A 20,396-nucleotide genomic window follows, 5' to 3' on the forward strand; every position below is an offset into this window, starting at 1 on the left:
GTGGCAATGGAACGGCCATACACCTATGAACAAATGCGTGTCAGCACGATGCAACCATGTCCACAGAAAGGGGTGATTGCCATAAGGCTGAGTGAGCCAGGGGAGGTAAACGTACCCGGGTTTTCTCCGGCATCGAACTGTATTACGAGATGACCATTGCCCCGAATCTGAACGACGTCGCGACGCTGTGGATTGTGTCTATTTATGATTGTTCCGTCCCAGGAACCTGGCCCCTCATGCAGTACATACATGTTGAAGCCGTGTAAGTGCATTGGATGTCTAAGCAGAATTCATTGTCAGCAACTGTTAATAAGAAGAAGCCGCATCCATTTCGTTGAGTACTCACGCCACGGGAGTCTTGTTGTTGACGACCACTCTCACGCTTTTTGCCTTTCCAGTATTTATCACGTTCCATTCAGGCTCAAATGTGTGATTGCCAAGTTTGCTGAGGAGCAGAGTTGGACTGTTGTAGTTTGTCCTCGCAGCCACTCCTCCCAATGTCCAGAGTGTGACATTGCTTGCGTTTTTGAATGAGCTAATATCAAGCTCAATAGTCTTGTCAGCTGGAGGCAAAGGCAGCTTCATCACTGGCTTTGTTATACTCAAATCATCGTTGGCGCAAGTCCCTGGGTCGGGGATGTCCCAAGCCTGTGATTTAGGGGCCTTTCTCTGATTTGCATTGTCGTAGTAGATTGCCGCGAGGGCGGCTGGGGCACGACCTAAACTACAGATGGCAGATATGTTGCTGCGCATCCAGTATGAGTCCAATTTGCCGTTAGCTCTGACCAGTACATCTGTGCGTTGGCCAACTCCCAGTGTTACAACTTTGGTATCATATGGCTGTACTGGAACAAAGTCATTCGCAATGACCTTCATTGTGTGACCATCAATAGAGAATCTTTGTATGGCTTCGGCACTTGGGTTGATGAGGCGTAAGCGGTGGACTTTACCGCGTTTAAAGCGAAATTTGGAGATACCAGCATTGCTTTTGCAGGGTGTCTTGTCTCCCGGTGCCACACTGGAGCAGTTGAAGTTCATCTTTCCGTTAATGAGATTGCTGTCAGAAAGAACAACTCCAATACCGCCGGGCTTCATTATCTCCTCAACAAGGTCAAAATACTCTTTATGGTACCAATCACTCAACATAACAGGCCCAATATCGATGTCGTAGTCTTTCTTTTCTCGTGGTCCATATATGACCAATGGACCAAATAAACCAGCAGCAACTTGGGCGGAATAATGAGAGTGGTACCAACTTGTTCCATACAGGTCGGCCAGAAATTGATACGTGAAGCTCTTTTTAGGTGGGATCGGGCATTGGGTTACACCCGGAACGCCATCTTCCCACGGCATTCCTTTCTGAAGGATACCATGCCAATGCAAAGAGACACCTTCATCGTCCAAGTCGTTATGAACAGTGACTTGGATGGTGTCACCCCAGTTTGCTTCAATCAGAGGCCCAGGAAATTGCCCGTTCACGAGGATTGTGGACAGCTCATAGCCGTCGGGGGCAATCGTCCCCCGACTGACCGTGAAGTCGTACCTCCTAATGACTCCAGTGTTTGGCTGGTCTTGATAGTAATTGGTTTGGGAATTCATGGTACTCCAAGGATAGCCATTAGGGGTAGGGTTGTCGGTGAGGAAAGTTGGCAGGTCAGGTGCATCAAACGTGCCATACGAGGACTCCCTTTTTAGATCAGTTCGTGTATACAGATGTTCGGAAGCATAGTGCCTTACCCATTAGTCTGCAACTGGGACAATTGTCCCAGGTCCCCAAGATTGAAAGGACTGCTGTTGGTATTGCCCATACTGCACAGCGGACTTAAGTCTCTATGGAGGTAGGATGCTGAGATATGCCATCTTCCCACAGGAACCAACACTGGTCTATATAGCCAAGAGGGGCGTGTTGATGAGCTCAGTTCATCGACAGCCACTTCAGAGTGAACTTCTATCTTAGGACAAGGCATGTGCCGAAGACCCGCGGGATCAAGCCTCATCTGCGAGAAACGGGCGATCGCATACGGGTCAACCTTGGCTCCTCTCGGTTATCATAGACTAAGCCTGCATGGCTGAGTCCCATGTCCATGAGAGTTGTTGTAGGTAGTCATGTTGAGGACTAGAGCTTGGTGAGAGAGGACCACATGGCGAGGCCTTACATACACCAGGACAGCTGCAAGCCATGATGACGGTCAGCACACCAAGAAGCGCAATTCGTAAAAGTAAATTGCCCTATCAGAGAGGAGACGTTAAGCTTCACCAGCCCATAATGTGAGGATGTTGTGGTAGGGATATTGGGGTGAGGCGGAATGGCCGCCGCTGTCTTAGTTGCCTCAGCCTTAGACAATGGATGCGGAAAATAGACACGAGATCTCCACTGCGTTGTACATCATCAAGATCCGTATCTCGACGTGCCGTGTTATGGTTAAGCATTTTTGATGATTTGCAACTGGGGTATACCCAGATCGAAGCCGGTCCCGCCCAACATATGCAACGATCCTAGACAGCTGAACGGGCGTTTCAGGCAGACCGTTTTTTCTGAGTAGTCAGGTACGTAAAAGAAACGCAGTGGGTCCAATTGAGCTCAAGAGGTAAGTAATTCGAACAGAAATACGAAAAGATTGTCCGCAAAAGTTGCTGATATTGGCGTTGGTACCAAGCAGTGATAAAGCTAGTGGCAGCTCGCGATACAAGCGTCAGAAAATACAGTTCAGGCATTGGTTGATGCCCTGAAGGCAACCGCCTCTCCAACTATTTCTGACTGGGTGTACAAGGACAGGCATCGATCGAGTAGATTTAACCTTGTCTTGAGTTGGCTCAGTCATAATTGGCGACTGCACGATGCAGCCCAACAATAGCAAGCTCCAACAATTCAAAAGCGTGTAAGCCGGGCGGTTCCTCATTTGGTAATTGGTGCCATAAAACCGCCAATTACGATCGGCCGATCAATAATCTCGTAATGTCGAGAGATAGTAATCCAGACATCAATGAGCCTAGCAAAGTCAGCATGTCAGCTTCAAAGGCATGTGATCATGCTTTCAGAATGGACCGCATAAAACGATTCAACTCGATGTAACAGCACAATCACTGACACACGCCCCAAGAAATATTCCGTCAGTGCACGATGTTGTTCAATATGCATAAGTTGTGAGACTTAGAGTTCGGTCTCAGCTGTCCTCTAAAAAGCAATTCCCTCAGCCCACTGGCCCAATCGCCAATAGCGAAGAAGCATGGCGCCAGTTGTGCAAAAGCAGGGTTGACGTCCTGCTGCATGTGCAAAAAAGAGGATGCGATAACAAGCTATTGAACGCCATTGACTAAATTGCATGAGCCAAAGCGGTTAGCTTATGGAAAGTTTGAGCGTCAAGAACTTCCAGCTGCTCGACAACATCGAGCGTGGTTGTTGTTGTCACCTCGTATCGGCAGCCGTGGGGTAGGCCAACATGCTGGGTCGCCTAGGGGTAGTGGTGTGCCGATCATGTCTGTAAGGAAATGTAACCTGGACGGTTAAGGGCTTATAACGCCACAGCTCTCTCGCCGCCTCTCAAAGATTGTTGTGTAATCTTCAGATGCAGTCACATATAATCGGGTCACTTGAACCCGGAAAACGCAGCGGTCTGCAAGGTCTGACAGCATAACAAAAAACCCTCGCATCGTGAGACTAACAGACATCTCTGACTGGTCTGATGCACTGTATCGATGGTGGGCCTGAGACTTGACAATAGATTGGTCCATTTCGAAATAATTTTGATATGTATTTTACAGATTGCGGCCATCAGAGGCCAGACTGTACAGGGTGGAAGTCGAAGTCGACTGGGTATTGCTCTCGTCTCGTATGATATGATGCTCTTATGATTTCCTCCACGCGGGGTTGGCCATCAACATTATAGGCCGACGTTGAGCTCGCATGTACAGTTCGTGAAGTTTGGGGTCGGCATCGGATCGAATGACGCTACCAATGGACATGAAGAAGCTATAGGGCCATGGTCAGCACTCGTGTAAGTCGTTGGTGTCTGTGTCAGAAATACCCAAAAGTTGCTCCGGAGCCAAGCATGTATTGACCGAGGGTTCTCATAATGCCGTTAGGGCCGGCTCCGTATCGGAAAATGTTGACAGTTCCTGGTCATCATTAGTTATGACCTCAGAGCTGAGACAGCGCACCCAGTTGCAGACGAACCAAACACAAACCCCATGATGACACCAACAGCTATGCCATGTCAGTATTTTTCAAAGCGAACAAGAGCTCAGCAAGGAGTAGGTCGTACTTCCGCCCATCATGGCACCCATCTTGACTGCGAACTTGTTAGCCAGCACCCAATGCCATGAGAATGATATCAGCCTACGTTTATCCACGTTGGAGGGGCCATGCTGGCCAGCATTGATAGGAGCGACAGGAGGCATTGCGAGCGTGGTAGGCCTCTATACAATATTTTGGAGTTACTGCGTGTGCTGAATTATCGATCGTGGCCGGCGAAGTTTGTTGAAATGGTACAGCGCAAAGTAGAGCAATTGCTGATGAAGCTCTCTTCATACGACGACTTTCCTCGAACCCGAATGACCTCTCGAGGCTTACTCTCATTGGCTAAATGGCTAAAGTGGAATCAGGGTTCGGAGAAAGGTCGGTGCGGGACTCGGTGCACGGATCATGCTCCTGTACAGTGCGGGACAAAAAGGTGACATATCTTTACTGTGAAGAACGCATCACGTGGTCCATCTCGTGGGTCAAGATATGGCTCCACAAGGCGGTTCCGACTCGCAAGAGGGATTTGATGGTTTGTGGTTTTTTCAGGCAATTCTCTTTCACTTACAAGACAATCTCTGACGCTCAAGCCTTTGTTTCTTGTAGTGCTGGGGTTATGCAAGCAGTGAGCACATGCCAGAGTCTTTGGGCGTGTGCTCCACTGTGCTCTGTACTCCGTGTGCCTGAGCTGAGAGTTGTCGACCGGGGGCTCCAAATTTGAACACGCCAACACGCCAAGCAGCGCTTAGCGAGCGAGACCTCCCCCATACTGTCACTGTTACGGCAACCTCTCATCAACTCATTCACGGCCCTGAAGCCTTCTAAACTATCGTCTCTTGCGACGCGAAACCCTATTCCGACATCGCGATATCCTCGTGCTTGGTGAGTGAAGCACCCATCTTGGCTGTCGCTGGCCCGACTCGCCTCTTGACCTCCTGTCCCTGGTCCGACGGGGTCATCGCCGATCGTCTCAATTCTTCATTACCAAAACCTGTTCCCAGCCACGAGCTCATGATTTTTCTTGTCCACCAGTAACGTCAAGCCACCTTGAAGTATTCAAATTTCAATCGCATTTCATCAATACTGCAACGTTTTTCTTCGAGCCCGCCATCATAAGTCCATTCAACCTCCGACTTGCCGGTGGAGTGACATCAGCCCCGTATGCGCGCGAGCCGCACACGTCTTACTTCCACATCCGGCATCTTTATATCTTCGACGCTGCGTTTATCGGCCGCAACACGCTGAGCATCGATCATCCTCATGACTGCAGTCGCAAATCCACAAACCTTCTCCGCGTCAAGACCAGCATGGGGTCCGATTAACGGGAACCATCAAATGAATTCGGAAGAAGGTCGAGGTGGCATTGGCATGTTCGCGCCCCGCAAGACCCTTACTCGATCCAACTCATCGTCATCTGTTTCTTCGACGTCTTCGAACTCTTCTGCTACCACAGTTGCCTCGAACGGTTCCCACGCTAATGGCGGCACTCCATTGTCTTCAACTTCAGATTTGACCCAATGGTCGGCTAACGGCGCACCTCGAAAACGGCCCCAACCGAAAGCCCCCTGGCCGCCAGGAAAAGGGGAATTTCAACAACAGGACATGTCTAGACTGCCCGCTGGCAGAGGTCAAGGCATGATTACGGCCCATGGGCCTGTACAGGCCGGCCCTGGCCAGGTTCAGATGACGTCTCAAGGAATGATGCGGCCCATGAGTGCCGAACAAGTTCCTCCTGGCCAACCGGTTCTATATCTATTATCACTCAACGGTACCTTTGAACGGAAAACAATCGCTGTGCCTTTTGCCCCCGAAAGCCTCCGTATAGGCCGACAAACCAACCAAAAGACCATCCCGACCCCAACCAACGGTTTCTTCGACAGTAAAGTGCTGTCCAGACAACACGCTGAAATTTACGCGGAACGCAATGGCAAAATTTATATACGAGATGTTAAGTCCTCGAACGGAACCTTTGTCAACGGTACTCGTCTATCACAGGAAAATCGCGAATCCGAGCCGCATGAACTGCAGACTTCCGATCATCTTGAGCTTGGCATCGACATTGTCAGCGAAGATCAGAAAACCGTCGTCCACCACAAGGTGGCTGCCAAGGTTGAGCATGCAGGCTTTCTTAGCGCGTCGAGCAATGTCATGGATATGAACTTCGGCGACCTCGACCCAGCTAATGGCGCTATGATGATGCCTTCAGGCCCCATGCAGCTGCGAGGCCGCACTAACAGTAATGCGTCTATGGCCAGCAACGGTCGGATGATGCCCAACGGCGCTGGTGTTGTGAACATGCAAGTCAACGGAATGGCACAACAAAGGCCTTTCTTTCTTACCCCTGTTGCTACTGATCAAATATTAAAACGGCTTGCGGTACGTCATACTCGAATCCGTTGTGATGATTGAGCTAATTCTTTCAGAACGAAATGCGCAATGCTCGACTTCAAGCACAGGATCTGGGCCGCACTAATCAGTTCGTCCACACACTGTTGTCCAAAGACGACCTCAAGGACCTCGAAAAGCCCGAAGGCCTTGAACCCCCTAAACCTCAATCCATGGTAAATGGGATGGGGACGCCATTCCGTGCCGACCCCAAAGCACGGTTCTCTGATCCTCCTGCCCCCCCTCCTCAGCAGCCTCTTCCCGAGAAGCCTGACGTGCCTTCACTTAAGCGTGGCCCAACTGAGCGACCGAAGTCTGGTCCTCCTAACTCACCTGTCCGGCCTGATAATCTCAGCCAGATTGTTCAACTTACCGAGGCTCTCAACAACGCTAAGCGAGATATCGACTCACAAACAGCACGGATGCGAGAATTGGAAGAAATGCTACAGAAGGAGAGGAGTGCACGAGAGGAAGCAGAAGAGCTCGCCAAGCGATTGGAAGAGTCCGCGACCGTACATATGAATGGGTCAGCTGTATCTGGAAGCGCGGCTTCGGAAGAGGTGTCTGAAGCCACAGAAGACAAGGCTGTCCCTGAAGCCCCTGAAGCAAATGCTGATGATGAGGCCCCTGCTGTCCCTGCTGTCGATGCTGCACAAGAGACAGCTGCTGCTCTTCAAAGTCGAATTGACATTGTGGAGAGTCAGATGCGGGATATGAAGGAGCAGATGGAAGAGTGGAAGCAACGTTGTGAGACTGTAGAGTCAGAGAGAGATGCTGACAGGAAGACGCTCGCCGAGATGGTCGTTCAGCTCCGCGCCGAGGAAGCACTTCGAGAAGCGGCTGAGAAGAAAGCTCGATCGAGGTCGAGGAAGCGAGACGCTGATGCCGATGGTGCTGTCGTTGGTGAGACTAACGCTGATTCTGAGGTTCCTAAAAGCGCCACTGGAGAAGCAGAGGTCGCTACTGCTGATGAAGCTTTGGACGCACCGACTTTGTCTCGGGCCAGCACGATCACACCAGCAACCCAAAAGGGTGGCGTGCGTGGGCAGGACCAGCGCCTCCAAGCCGCACTGCCTTATGCCTCAATGCTTGGCGTTGTACTATTTGGCATGGGGTTGATGGCATATATCAATGGATGGCAGGCCGAGCCGCCCCGTCCTGAGCAATGAACTGTGGGAGTACAAAGTGGATGAACAGCATGAGGAGGAAGCTCGGGGGATAAAATGATGGGGCAGTTGTAAAAAGGGGATCACGACATTATCATATCTTCTCCGTCTTTGGGGGATTGTAACTTTTCATGAGCGGTATTCATAATGCATGATGCGGCCTGTCGATTTGGCCCATCAATGATGAGACGATACGAGACCAGACATGGACATAACCGAACCGAAACACATTTCATTTGTCACTCGCCCGTATTATATATCAACTTCTTTTGTACCAACGGCTAGGACATAACAACAACATGGCATATGAGGCCCTTGGAAAGGGTAAAAAGCCTGGTTTGAGTCAGGCTTGAGGATACGGCGTTATCATTTTGTTCCTTTTGTGTATTCTTTACTTTCTCATGGGGTTTGCATCTTTAGGAATAGCGCATGTTGAAGCGAGCAGTGGGCTGCTGACACTACAAGTCATTTTGCATATTTATTAATTTACTTGCCTGAATAGCTGGTCTAATAAGTCTGATGAGTTCTAGAACATGTGTTTGAGAGGCTGAAGGTATCTGCGTCATAGGAATGAGGGCGCATATTGGCAACTAATGAGGACTGGCTCATATGTTGCTCAGCATAACTCAGACCAACACAAACACAAAAACAGAGTCAAACACGTCATAATACATTGCCAAATGCTTCCTTCAGACCTCGAGGTAAGTCGTTGACCCCGAACTTCGCACTCGGTTTGATCCTTCTGAGCGGCGACGCTCCACTGCATTCCCGGCGCTAACCACTTTTCGTATTCAAGTCTTGATGTTATTGGATATGGTGTACTTGAAGCTAGCGAGACAATATCAGAGCCCATGGACGAAGGAGTCCAAAGCAGTATAAAAGAACGATGTCCAGGCAATGTCAAGTCGTAGAGTCATCTCTTCTATAAAGCCATCAACAATGGTCTCTTTCTCTCAAGTGCAGCAAACCAACGCCTCGGCTGCTTCAAAGCTTCCAGCCGGTCTCGTCGCCGTCTTCGCTGGTGCCACAACAGGTATTGGCGAGACAGCCCTCAAAGCATTTACCAGATACACTACACGGCCCAAGATCTATTACATCGGCCGCTCTCAAGAAGCGGGTTATAGACTACAAAATGAGTTGAAGGAGTTGAACCCCGAAGGAGAATATGTCTTCATCAAGAAGGACATGAGCTTGTTGAAGAATGTGGATGAGGTTTGTCAGGATATCAAAAGCAAGGAAACAGTCTTGAATGTTTTGTTCTTGAGTCAGGGGACACTCAGAATCGGTGTTAGCAGGTCTTCCATTGTCATCTGAATATTCTTCTCCGCATACTAACAGACTCAGATACCGAAGAAGGACTGCCTCTAGTCACCGGCCTAGCTATCTACTCTCGCAACCGTCTCGCAGTCAATCTCCTCCCATTGCTGAAGAACGCCCCGTCTCTTCGTCGTGTAATAAGCGTCATGGCTGGTACACACGAAGGCAAGCTCTTCTCTGATGATATAGCAGCTCGCAACATCCCCTTCACTAGCATTCACCGCTCCCGAGGCCACATGTGCTCAGCCCTCACTCTCTCCCTGGAAGCACTGGCTCGTCAAGCACCAGAAGTTTCCTTCATTCAAAACTTTCCTGGCTCTGTTGATACAAACCTAATCCGCAGCGGAGACGGCTTCATGATGCAGCTTGTGAAGTATTGGTTCAAGGTCAGCATGACTGTCAGGAGACAGTGGTTACCTAAAGAGGAGTGTGGAGAGAGACATGCGTGGTTGTGTTTGACTGGGAGATATCCTGATAAAGAGGGTAGTGAGAATGGTATCAAAGAAGAAGAAGTTTCTGTTGGTACTAATGGGAAAAAGGGAAGTGGTGTTTATAGTGTTGATTGGGATGGTGAGAGTGCTTCGGGTGAAGTTGTCAAGCTGCTTGATGGATTCAAGGAGGAAGGCCTTGTGGAAAAGGTCTGGAGAGACCAGGAGAAAGAATTTGTCAGAATTACTAGTACAACTTCTATCTAGGCTATCAAATATGGGTTAATTGTTGTTAGTGTAGGATCTTCTTGAGTTAACGAGTTATATTTTGTCAATTGACCTCGGCAGTGCTCAAGATGACAATATAAAACTCACCAATAAATAGCTGACAATGACTTCTCAGGAATTAACCTTGGCTGACAAGGATTACTTACTATTATTATGCCGGCATCACTATTTAAGCTTTGATATCAATGCACAGGCTAGGCCCGACACTTCGGCTTCATCGGGAGTCAAAATCATAAGACAACGAGACCCATTCCAGATGCCACTCTCTCGGGGTCGTTAAGCACCGACTCTCCGAGATCTGCCGCGTTGAATTAAGATACACTATCTATTTGCTGGCTCAGATAACGGATGATGCTGAGACTTGGGGGCTGTGCTGATATGACAGTAGCATGATGATGGTGGTTGTGGTGACAGACACGCGTCGCTCTAATGGATTATGGTGCACACGACTAAGTTAGTTAGGGGACTGGGCGCTAATGATGCACAACTCCAAGTGATTCAGGAGACATGATAACAGATTCTTTTCATGTTCTTTGTTGCTATCAATAGATATGTATCTCTTACAGATATGGAATGAATGGAGACATCGTCTGTACTGTACTGTATGTAGCTACACTTCATTCTGATCGTTATCGTTAGTGCTGCTCTCACTCCCAAACGCCCTTGCAAGGCCTGCAGATATTGTGTTTGCCATCATGCTCGCTATTAAATCACCATCACCACCACCACCAAGCTCACACACCCCCACTATGATGCCGTCTCGATAGATGATCCCTTTCTCTTAATCTCTTTTTCAGGATCAACTCCGAGTTCCCATTCTTCTCTCTCACGCTTCATGTCTCTCTTGCACCATTTAATAGTGATAAAACCCCAAACAGCGGCCCACAAGAATGGAACTGCCCATGCAACACCATAGGCACCGGTTGCCGGAACTTGTGGAATGACGGATATGACGGTAAGAGGGACGGCGAGTACTAGCGCCGGGATGGACCAGAACCAGGATTGCTTGTAGACCATCTCTCGGAAACGTGGGCTAGCTTTGTATCGAGCTGCTAATGCTTCCCGATATGGCCGGCCACCAAGGGCATTAACCGCGATAACATCCTCGATGAAGTAGTAGGCACCTGGCAAGACCTGCATACATAGAATTAGCACATGACAAACTGATAGTTTGTTATTTTTCAACAAACGTACCTTTTCTCCCTTTGCAGTCGAGCTGATGCGGAAAGGAGCTGGCCAGTTCATCTGGTGGTAGAGCGTAATGAGAAACAGAACACCACCATAGCAGTAAAGAATAGCTGGCGCAGGCATGCACAGCACTCTCAACCAAACATTGTGAGGGGCACTGCCAATGATGAACAGAGCAGTAACCACAAAAATAGTAAGGGTGGAAGAGTACGTCAGCATATCAAAGCACCATCGGTGATTCGTCCCCAGCGGTCGGTAGAACCTATCCACCTTGATCAATCGGAGGGTGCGGATGGCGAATTCCAAGTACGTGGGACCACCCCAGATTGTCGTGACTACCGCAAAGATGATCCATCCTTCAACGTCCCCTGCATATTTGAGTCCATAGTATAGAGCTATCGGAACCGCGGATGCGTCGACAAAGACCAGGAATGCGAAGATGAAGAGTCGCCAGCGCTTCCAGCCGTGATGCCATGTAAACGGGAGCTGTGGCAGCAGATGGGGGTTTTCGTCGTAATACTCTAGTAATGTTGTAGCTCGTCGTCGATATTCTTTTCGGGTAGCAGCTCGAGAATCGTAGTATGCTTCTGCTTGGGGTCGCTGAGCATAGGATAAGCTTCGTCGCGCATCTGAACTCCTTCTAGGAGCGTCCGGATTCCGTCGAGCGCCCTCAGATGTCCGTCGAGGTAGTTCAGCCAACGCTGAGTCCAGCGGCTCTCGAGGTGAAACTGGCGAAGCTGCTTCCTCTGGAAGGTTGAATCGTACACCATTTGTCGAGGATTGGTGAGACTGCGAAGGACGAGAGATCTCGGGGGCTTCAGGGACATCTGTCGACGAGAGGGCCGAGTCGGACACTGGCGCAAGGCTGCCCCTACGCACCTCAGGCATTGTTGTATAGTGATGTGGTGTTTTGCCGTGGGTGGTGTTGGTGATGATGGCAGTGATGAGAAGAGCAAGACGAAATGGCCAAGTCGAGAATGGGGTGAGGTAAACTGGAGATGAAGCTAGACCAGACCAGATATGTAACTTGGTTCTAAGGAGAAAATGGAAAAATGTGTGGAGGATCGATCGTAAGGAGAAAAGGGCCCATTTCAGTGGCAAAGTTTAGTTTTTAAAGCTAATCAATCGTGTGAGGCGGGCGGGTTGCCATGATACTTATTAAGGTAGCATAGCATGACCCTGATGAGACGGACCCAGACGGCGTCGGGCCCCAGCGATAAAAAGGGTCTGACGTGCGCGTGCAACGATACAGCAGCTAACAACTAGAGAACCAGCTATTATCATCCATCAGGGGCCATTTAATGCGGTGTAACCGCTAACAATTACAGCGGCTTACAGCGGCTTACAGCTGTGATTTGCGAATGACGTCCTTACGCCGTCGGACTTTTTTCCCCTGTCCTGTGGCCAAGGAAACCAACCACAGCCAGGAATTCTGTCAGTGCCCGCCAAGCGACGTCATTGTCGGGATGTATGTGGGGCCGTCCCCGGCAATGAAGTCACCGATCGTCCCGCTTACATACAGATACATACAGCACATTCGTCCATGGAATTGGGTGGGATGACATGATCCTCCATGGCCCAAATTTAGAGCCAAGAAGAGGGATTTGTCTTGTGAGGCACATAAGGAAGGTAAGCTTAACAAATATGTTTAAATTTATTCCTGTCCGCATGCATCTCATCTCGGACTCCATCACATAACCGGATCAGGAAGACTAGGTATTCTTACCATAAATACATCCTAAGGTATACTTAGATTTGACAAATATTTTCACTAAGAATGTGATGAATTTATGCTATCATAAGTCTACCTTTCTTGCATACGGACCTATACAAGAGGGTATATATCTCAAACATGATCCCCCCATCGAGATCTACTTACCCCTGACCATTCATTACATCAGACACTCGACTCATTCGATTCATTCTTGAAAAGCGCCTTGTACTTTCCTGGCTTAACGTTGGATCCCCTACCCTGAGCAAAACAGTTGTCCGTCTCAGGCCACTCATTCGGGCGAAGATAATAAGGATCTCTTTTCTTCATCGACAACATCCCGATAAAGTCGAATGGATCTGCGATAAACATGACCCAGTGTCGTTTATGAATCCATCCAGGTCCCATGCGTTCTGTCTTGCCGTCGAAGTCAAGGTATTGACGTTGGTCGTGAGGTAGATATCGTCCTGGGTGGATGACATTGAGCCAGTACGTATAAAGGGCGACAGGAATGGCTTCCAGGACATAAAAAGGCCATTCACGCTTCATAAGCGCGTTGCTGTTGTCTTGTCCGCTGGAGAGAATATCCCTGAGCTCAAACGTCTCTACGGCGCGGAAGACGCAGCGGATGAGGATGAGCATCGACGTGCCGTAGAGCATGATGAACAGAGTTCGTACGTTTGAAGGCAACATGTTGGCCCTGGAGCATCGCCTGTGAAGAACCCCAACCATGGCAATGAAGCCAATCTCGATTGTCCCCTGGAGAATAACCGCGATGGCCATCAGGGTTGCACCAGATTTCAGTCGATCCGCGTCCTGTCGACCATTACCAGCTGCTATCCATGAGGCACCGATGGCAGTCAAAATCTCAACAAGAGAACCCAACAAGACAAATATGTACACGATTCGGTTCGGGTTGATGATGGAGTGCATTGGTAGATAGTGCATCAGACGACCAAGAGTGTTGTATTCGGCAGCTGAGTATACCGGGGGGGCGAGGTAGATGAAGATGCTCGAGATCATGTACAAGGGAAGACTGTCGGGCTTTCGTACTGAGATGGCTCTCACTACCCATCCGATGCAGAAGAATAAACCGGCGTAAAACATGAAGAAGGTAACTCGCCAGAACTTGTATCGACTAGCTCGGCTCAGCATGTGTGTGGCTCGTCCATCCTAGACGACGACTTACGTGTTCTGGATATAATGTCCTATGAGTGATATCCCTATTATCACCGAAGCAATAATGGGGAGGACTTTGTTGGCATCGTAGCCATAGAGATTGTCTTTTGTCGGATTTGCCATGTTATATGCAAGTCGTATAAGTCAACAGTGTTTTATAAGCTACTAGCTTTGGCTTAAAGAAAGAAAGTTCACTTCCTTCCAAGATGAACAACATCGTCTTTATATAAACTTGCTTAGCCATCAACTGTCTCCGTCATTGCCTCTATCTATCTCTTGGTCTGCCCTGCATCTCGTCCATCTGTAACAAGGCGCAGCCATAGCCGTCGGGTGTAAGCTAGCAGCCCTACACTAGGTACAGAATACAGATACATACAGCGCTGGGTAGCGACAGATTGAGTTAGAATAGGCGATTGTGCCTGTCGATGTGGACCCTTGGCAACTTAGCATTTTCTGCTTATTGGTCCGACTCTTCTACCTAAATCCATCGATCCTTTACGGGCTGAATCTCTGGTGTTTGTCTATTCCCTGCTGTTGTTGATCTATAGCGGCAGGTTAGTACTGCTTCAGGTCTAGTTCTGGCTGTGTTGGCTCTATTTAGGTAGATGTAGCGCTCTGGGCGAGGTGTTGAATGACGATTTGAGAATGATCTCGGATATCTCGCACGTGTCATTCAAGGTCGTATCTTTCGCAAAGGAGAAATAATTCAGGTTTAGCTATACACATTATGCATTCATCTAGCTCTTCTAATTGCAGAGTATTGCATATAACAAGGCGTACTGTATTGCCTCGACCTTGACCGTCTGAACTATTTACAACACCTACCTACCCCAGACCAATAAGTACCGGTAACCTCATAACCAGATAGCATAACAGCACCTCTACGTAAAGTAATAAAGAAAGATTGAATAAATCCACGGACAGACCTTGCTTGAATCTTTGCCCAACTAGATAAAAAGTAATGTTAAACAAAAGCTGTAAACGGCAAAAGAGAACTCCCCCGGGAAGGCTCGAACTTCCGATCTCCCGATTGTCTATGAATAACAGTCGGACGCTTTAGCCAACTAAGCCACAGGGGATAAGCTCGCTTGATAATAGTGAGCCGCTTATCGCTACCTAATAGGAAGTCATTTTCCCCAATATCTCATTTGAACAAACAGTCATCTCCATGAGTCTATCTATACGTAACTTGACTTATTTACAACGAGAAGGAATGTTAGAAGCAATAAAGTAAATTTATTATTTAGTTTTTTTCTTATTATAGTAAGTATAAAATTTATTTATAAAATACAGTTTAAGTATGGCTCCAGGCGCTTTGTAGTTTAAACTCTTAGTTTATATATTATCCTATAGTATTATAAAAGTTAAAGACTATTATAAGACTTCATCGTTCTCGAGCTCCTCTATTACATCATCTGCGTCTGATATGGCAAGATATGGCCATGATCCAGTTGTCAACTCCAGTTGTGACATTCGGTTCTGTATCTTGTGGAGAAAGCCAGAGTCTCTCCCTCCAACAGAGTGCAATACATGTTGAAGAGAGTACAAGATTTCCCCTGCCCCAACAAGCATACTACTTCCATGAGCTGAGAATGGGGTGCACGCAACGATATCAAGCATTGTATCTGCCAATCGGAATACTTTAAGCTCCTGTAATATCAAAGTCAATTTCAGCACAAGCCATCTATTTCCATTTGTCACTTACAATGCCATAGCCGTGGGTTGTGATAGCAGAATTTGTCACCATTGAAAAAAGCGAGAGCATCTTGTGGCCGATCTTGACTGGGAGGAAAAGAGAGAACGCTTCGTCATCTGGGTAACACGACATTGCAAAATGACGAGCCGTATACTCCCACAGAATGAGTCTGATCCATTGGCGGGTAACGAATAAGTCCACTCTTTGAGCTTCACGGGCAGCGTGGTCGTGTGCGTCTAGGCACAGAGCGGCTTGATATGATACAAGTTTTTGTCTCTCGAGGGGCTGCTGGTTTGAGGAAATTGTGGTCAAGTTACTCTCGAGATATGCAAAGAGTCTTGTGAGGGAGATGAACGCTTGCATTCGTTGTTCATCTGCCATGTCGTCTTGCGTGTCTGGGAAGACATCGATGACTTGGAGAACTGCTTGCAAACCATGCTGTGCCGAATACGTTCTGGGACAAAACGTCAGAAAACATGACAGAAAGTTCAAGGCCTAATGTACCTCTCCGTGATGAGAACAAGCCAGTATATGCGGAGTCGAAGTGACTGCTCCTGTTTAGTCAAATGGCAATACGTTTCGGGATAACCAAGTTGCATGAGCTGAACTTGCGTCACAGCTTCTCTTAGAAACAGGCCAGCAGTTCGTAGTTTATTGCCGTTGGAGTGGTAAACATGAAGAAAGAAAGGTATAAGTGCAGAAGCTAGACTGTAGCTTTCTCGGTAATCATAAAGTTCTCTTAGCTGAAGACACTCGGTAGCAAACTGAAGAGATGAAGGGGTGTTTCGTGGACCAGCATGTTCTGGTAGTCTTAGTTGAGCTATAGTGGCAGCACACAGAGCAGCCGCTAGAGCATGAGACTCATGGTCGTTGGGGTTATCTGAGATTTTGGTAAATAGGCGGTCGGGGTTGATGACCATCCAAATTGAAGATACCGGTCGTTTTGAGACTTGGAGGAAACGTTGATATTCGTGGAGTGGTAAGCGATAAGGTGGGAGAGGTACAGAGCTGGAAGGGTCGGAATTAGACTGATCGTCATCTTGAATGGTGCAAGGTTGCGTCTCCTTGATGCTCTGTTGAAATCTCTCGACTTTGTCTTTGGTTGTGCTTCGAGGTCCGCCCTTTGGCCCACGCTTCTTGCGGGTTCTCAAGGCGGTGCACTCGATGCCTCTGAGTCGACATTCGTGGCACGGTTTACCTTCTTCACATTTTACACGACGCAAAGCGCAACCGTCACAAGGATTTGCGTTTCTGAGTCTCGTTGTCATCATGATTGTGATTGGACATCGGGTTGATGAGTCAAGCTCGAATGAGGTTGAGTCGAAGTCAGAAAGTGACGATGTACCTTAGGGGCCGAGTTGCCCCACTCGCCACCAAAGTCTACTATTTGCTGAGATGTACTTCTCACGTTTTACTGCAGAACATGACTACAACAGCCTGAATTAGAGCAGAAGTAGCCAAGCTCAAGCGGATTATCATTGGTAGTTTGCCTTGCATGAAAGCAATGCTACATGCTTTATGAGGAGTCGACTTGTTACGGCCTATACTGGAGGAGTCGACTCGCTTATTAGTTAACCTGGACCACTTCATTTTAGTCCCAGTCTAGTACGGAGTAGAATAACGTTATCCACATGATATAAACCATCAGCTCTGTTCCCTTCGTTGATATTGTGGTATGAGGGACTATTAATGCTCAATAGACTCATCTCCGGTACGCGTAAAATGTAAGAAGGGCATTGAATTGAATTGCGATTAGGTCTGGATAACTTCAAGCAGAGATGAGCTCCGGGATATTTGATCTGATCTGATCATCTATAGTCCGCTTACTCTACAATAACATGACATCGTTGAGAGCATCAACCTATCATCAATTGACAACTCTTGCCTCTCTTAAGCCCAACCAAGCCCGTCAACCAGCACATACGACCATAGCTCGCAGAGAATACGGGGTCCCGTCCGCTCCCCCATCGTCAAGCTGCGAAGCGCCGGATTAGTAGTTGGGTCGGTGACGACCAGCGAATACCTGGTGTTGTATGTCTTTTTGTCTCTTGAGCCTCTATGCTGGTTCTTGTTTTGCTCAAGGCGAGGGTTGGTCAAGGCATTCGACGCTGAGAGAACTCCGACTCAAGCGTCCAAGTTCTGGAATGCGTCAGATAATCAGTTGGAGGATGTCTCGTATCGGCTGTCAGCCATGAGCAACTCCATTACCGGCCCAAGCAGCTCCTCATCCAGTCCCAAAGTCATCAATCGGCCAACCTTGACCGCCGTGGGCTGGGGGGCCTTGATAACTCCCCAAAGCTTTTCCTTAGTCCACATGTCCATCTGATAGTCTAGGATCAGATCCTGGATACGATTCAATGGATCAAGCACGCTCAGCTTCGGCTCATCGCCCAGCTGGATAGACACCACATCCAACTTATCGGGAAGCACAGGGACCGGGACGACCAGGCCAGGCACCTTGGGATAATCCTCGACATATGGGTTGACGTCAAGAACAGTCTGATCAGTGACACCGCTGACGACCCTGAATCCCTTAGGAACCTCCATGATAGATAGGAACTTCACACTCCAAGCCTTGCCCTTGGGCTCAAAGTATAGCCTGCCACTTTGCTGGAAATAACCAAGAACGGGAGACTCGCTGTCGTTCCTTTTGTTAGTCTTATCATTTTCATCACGCTCTTCCTCAACCTTGAGCCTGCCATTCTTGCCTACGACAACTAGAACCTCAAAGTTCTGAGGGCTCTCGCCACCATTGCTAGGGGTAGGATCCGCATCGAGAGGGATGATGGAGCCCTCGTGTGCAAGCACAGGCATGTTCTTGATGCTTCTAAACATCCTGATGTCCCGGTCACCGTCGTATATGGTTCCAGTGAAGATGTCAACATGTCGACCAGGAGGTACCCAAACATCAACGGCACCATGGTTAGTTCTCTTGTCGCGTGGCTTCACGATAGGTGCGGCCACTAGTTCTGAACCGAAGTAGTACTGGTTTGGCTTTCCATATGCTTCATCTCTGTCCGGAAACTTCCAATATAGAGGCTGCACAAGTGGCTCATCGTTGGACGATGAAGCACAGTTCATTGCGTAGAGATATGGAATCAGCCGGTGGCGGAACCGCAAGAAATTGTGCATCACCTCTGCAAACTCGGGGCGATACAGCCAGGGTTCTTTGGAAGTGAACAAGCCCATCTGCGAATGAAGTCGCATGATGGGCGAGAAAACACCATATTGCACCCATCGAGTAGCAAGCTCGTCGTCACGATAACCACCCATGTGGCCGCCAATGTCGTGGCTCCACCAACCATAACCAATGTTGGAAGCTGTAGCTGTAAACTCAGGCTGAAACTCGAGAGATTCCCAGGTCATGATACTGTCGCCCGAGAAACCGACAGGATAACGATGACTGCCTGGACCTCCGAAGCGGGAAAAGATAATAGCCTTCCCTTCCCCATTTTGCTTCTCATTGTCGAGAAAGTGGTAGTGGTTGAGGAGCCAAAGAGGATCAAGACCTCGGACACGACTGTATGGACCCTGCTGCCAGTCAATCCACCAAAAGTCACAGCCATCGTTCTCGAGACTTCGATGGAGTGTGTTGAGGTAAGAGTGCATAAACTTCTGGTCAACGGGATTGAATAGAATTGGAGCTTTGTCAGAGGTGTCGTGTCCAAGATCCTTGGCCATTGCCTCATACTGATCCTCATGGTGATGCACACCAGCATGTGGATGATCATTCAAGGTAACCTTGAGTTTCTTGTCGTGCAAAGCTTTGGTGAAGGCCTTGGGGTCCTTGAAGAGCTCCTTATTCCACGTGTAGCCCGTCCAGCCGGCATGCGGGATGTGATCGCCGTGCACTTGATGCCAGTCCATATCGATGACAGCGACTGAGAGCGGGACCTTCTCAGCTTCAAATCTGTCCATGAGCTTGAGATACTCCTCATCAGTATAAGGATAGTAGCGACTCCACCAATTGCCGAGTGCCCATCTTGGGAGACGAGGCTGCTTTCCAGAAATGGCAAAGAATGCCTTCATGGCAGCCTTGTAATCGTAGCCATACGAGAAGAGGTACCCGTCGATTCGATCTCCAGGTCGTCTCGGTGCTGCAAATCCAGAAGAGTCAAAGAGCATAGAGTTGCTATCATCGAGTACCGAGTATCCCGCTCTCGAAAGGATACCAGGCTCGAGTTCACATCGTCCATTCACCTCATCAAGTGTCCTGGCTGTGCCACCAAGATTCTTGGGTGTCTCACCATATCGCCAATCAGCGCCCCAGAGGGTGTTCTTGTTGCTGAAGCTGACAACGAGACCGTATTTGTCGAAGCGCTTTTTGTTGTATGTGATTTGGAAGGCATCTGCTCTTATCTCCAGCTGATCCTCTGTATCAGAGACTGTGAATTTCGGAGTAGGGAATTCCCTATTGAGCGCAAACGTGGATGGGCGATCTTCGAAGACGCCATCTTGGGCCCATTCATAGCGGAGAACGATATCGTTGATGAGTGTGAAGCGCCATTGATTACCTGACACGATTGAGTCCTTGTCGGCGACAGGTTTGGTAGGAAAAGCGTATCCCTCCATATTGGAGTGATTGATTGAAGTTGATGAGATTGGGGGGCAGGTCTGGGTGGTTTATATATATCTATCCTGCCTCGGGAAGGGCCGTCTAAGAAAAACCACAGACAGCCGCTGACTTTATAAATGTTGAGATTATGAGAGAATTATTGTGAGGGGAACCAACGGCAGTTATCAGCACATTGGCCTAAGGGTACATACATGCATGCATACATACATACATACATAGCTCATC

The 20,396-nt window shown here is 48.5% G+C and overlaps 8 protein-coding genes across 8 annotated transcripts; 2 read left to right on the top strand and 6 right to left on the bottom strand.

The window, feature by feature from the left end:
- Positions 1-342: 342 nt before the first annotated feature.
- Positions 343-1,808, bottom strand: FSUBG_2540 (laccase precursor; the record flags this gene model as incomplete). The annotated part of the gene is made up of 2 exons (XM_036680324.1): positions 343-1,687; positions 1,738-1,808. 2 exons carry the CDS (start codon positions 1,806-1,808, stop codon positions 343-345), a joined length of 1,416 nt encoding a protein of 471 aa, XP_036541809.1.
- Positions 1,809-3,846: 2,038 nt separating this feature from the next.
- FSUBG_2541 (mitochondrial genome maintenance mgr2) lies at positions 3,847-4,398 on the bottom strand (the record flags this gene model as incomplete). Its single annotated transcript, XM_036680325.1, has 5 exons — positions 3,847-3,970; positions 4,026-4,116; positions 4,175-4,204; positions 4,263-4,289; positions 4,341-4,398. The coding sequence occupies 5 exons, from the start codon at positions 4,396-4,398 to the stop codon at positions 3,847-3,849; spliced, it is 330 nt and encodes a 109-aa protein (XP_036541810.1).
- Positions 4,399-5,497: 1,099 nt separating this feature from the next.
- FSUBG_2542 (VPS64 vacuolar sorting) lies at positions 5,498-7,791 on the top strand (the record flags this gene model as incomplete). The annotated part of the gene is made up of 2 exons (XM_036680326.1): positions 5,498-6,613; positions 6,661-7,791. The coding sequence occupies 2 exons, from the start codon at positions 5,498-5,500 to the stop codon at positions 7,789-7,791; spliced, it is 2,247 nt and encodes a 748-aa protein (XP_036541811.1).
- A 936-nt stretch (positions 7,792-8,727) lies between these two features.
- FSUBG_2543 (uncharacterized protein) lies at positions 8,728-9,800 on the top strand (the record flags this gene model as incomplete). The annotated part of the gene is made up of 2 exons (XM_036680327.1): positions 8,728-9,073; positions 9,133-9,800. 2 exons carry the CDS (start codon positions 8,728-8,730, stop codon positions 9,798-9,800), a joined length of 1,014 nt encoding a protein of 337 aa, XP_036541812.1.
- Positions 9,801-10,568: 768 nt separating this feature from the next.
- Positions 10,569-11,897, bottom strand: FSUBG_2544 (uncharacterized protein; the record flags this gene model as incomplete). The annotated part of the gene is made up of 2 exons (XM_036680328.1): positions 10,569-10,955; positions 11,016-11,897. The coding sequence occupies 2 exons, from the start codon at positions 11,895-11,897 to the stop codon at positions 10,569-10,571; spliced, it is 1,269 nt and encodes a 422-aa protein (XP_036541813.1).
- A 1,009-nt stretch (positions 11,898-12,906) lies between these two features.
- On the bottom strand, positions 12,907-14,022 carry FSUBG_2545 (uncharacterized protein; the record flags this gene model as incomplete). Its single annotated transcript, XM_036680329.1, has 2 exons — positions 12,907-13,858; positions 13,910-14,022. 2 exons carry the CDS (start codon positions 14,020-14,022, stop codon positions 12,907-12,909), a joined length of 1,065 nt encoding a protein of 354 aa, XP_036541814.1.
- Positions 14,023-15,273: 1,251 nt separating this feature from the next.
- Positions 15,274-16,866, bottom strand: FSUBG_2546 (sucrose utilization SUC1; the record flags this gene model as incomplete). Its single annotated transcript, XM_036680330.1, has 3 exons — positions 15,274-15,549; positions 15,605-16,049; positions 16,100-16,866. 3 exons carry the CDS (start codon positions 16,864-16,866, stop codon positions 15,274-15,276), a joined length of 1,488 nt encoding a protein of 495 aa, XP_036541815.1.
- An 886-nt stretch (positions 16,867-17,752) lies between these two features.
- FSUBG_2547 (glucosidase II alpha subunit) lies at positions 17,753-20,167 on the bottom strand (the record flags this gene model as incomplete). The annotated part of the gene is made up of 1 exon (XM_036680331.1): positions 17,753-20,167. One exon carries the CDS (start codon positions 20,165-20,167, stop codon positions 17,753-17,755), a length of 2,415 nt encoding a protein of 804 aa, XP_036541816.1.
- Between the last annotated feature and the right edge of the window lie 229 nt (positions 20,168-20,396).

This window comes from Fusarium subglutinans (genome assembly GCF_013396075.1).
Source record: "Fusarium subglutinans strain NRRL 66333 chromosome Unknown NRRL66333_c0000023, whole genome shotgun sequence".
In the NCBI taxonomy this organism is placed as follows: Eukaryota; Fungi; Ascomycota; class Sordariomycetes; order Hypocreales; family Nectriaceae; genus Fusarium; species Fusarium subglutinans.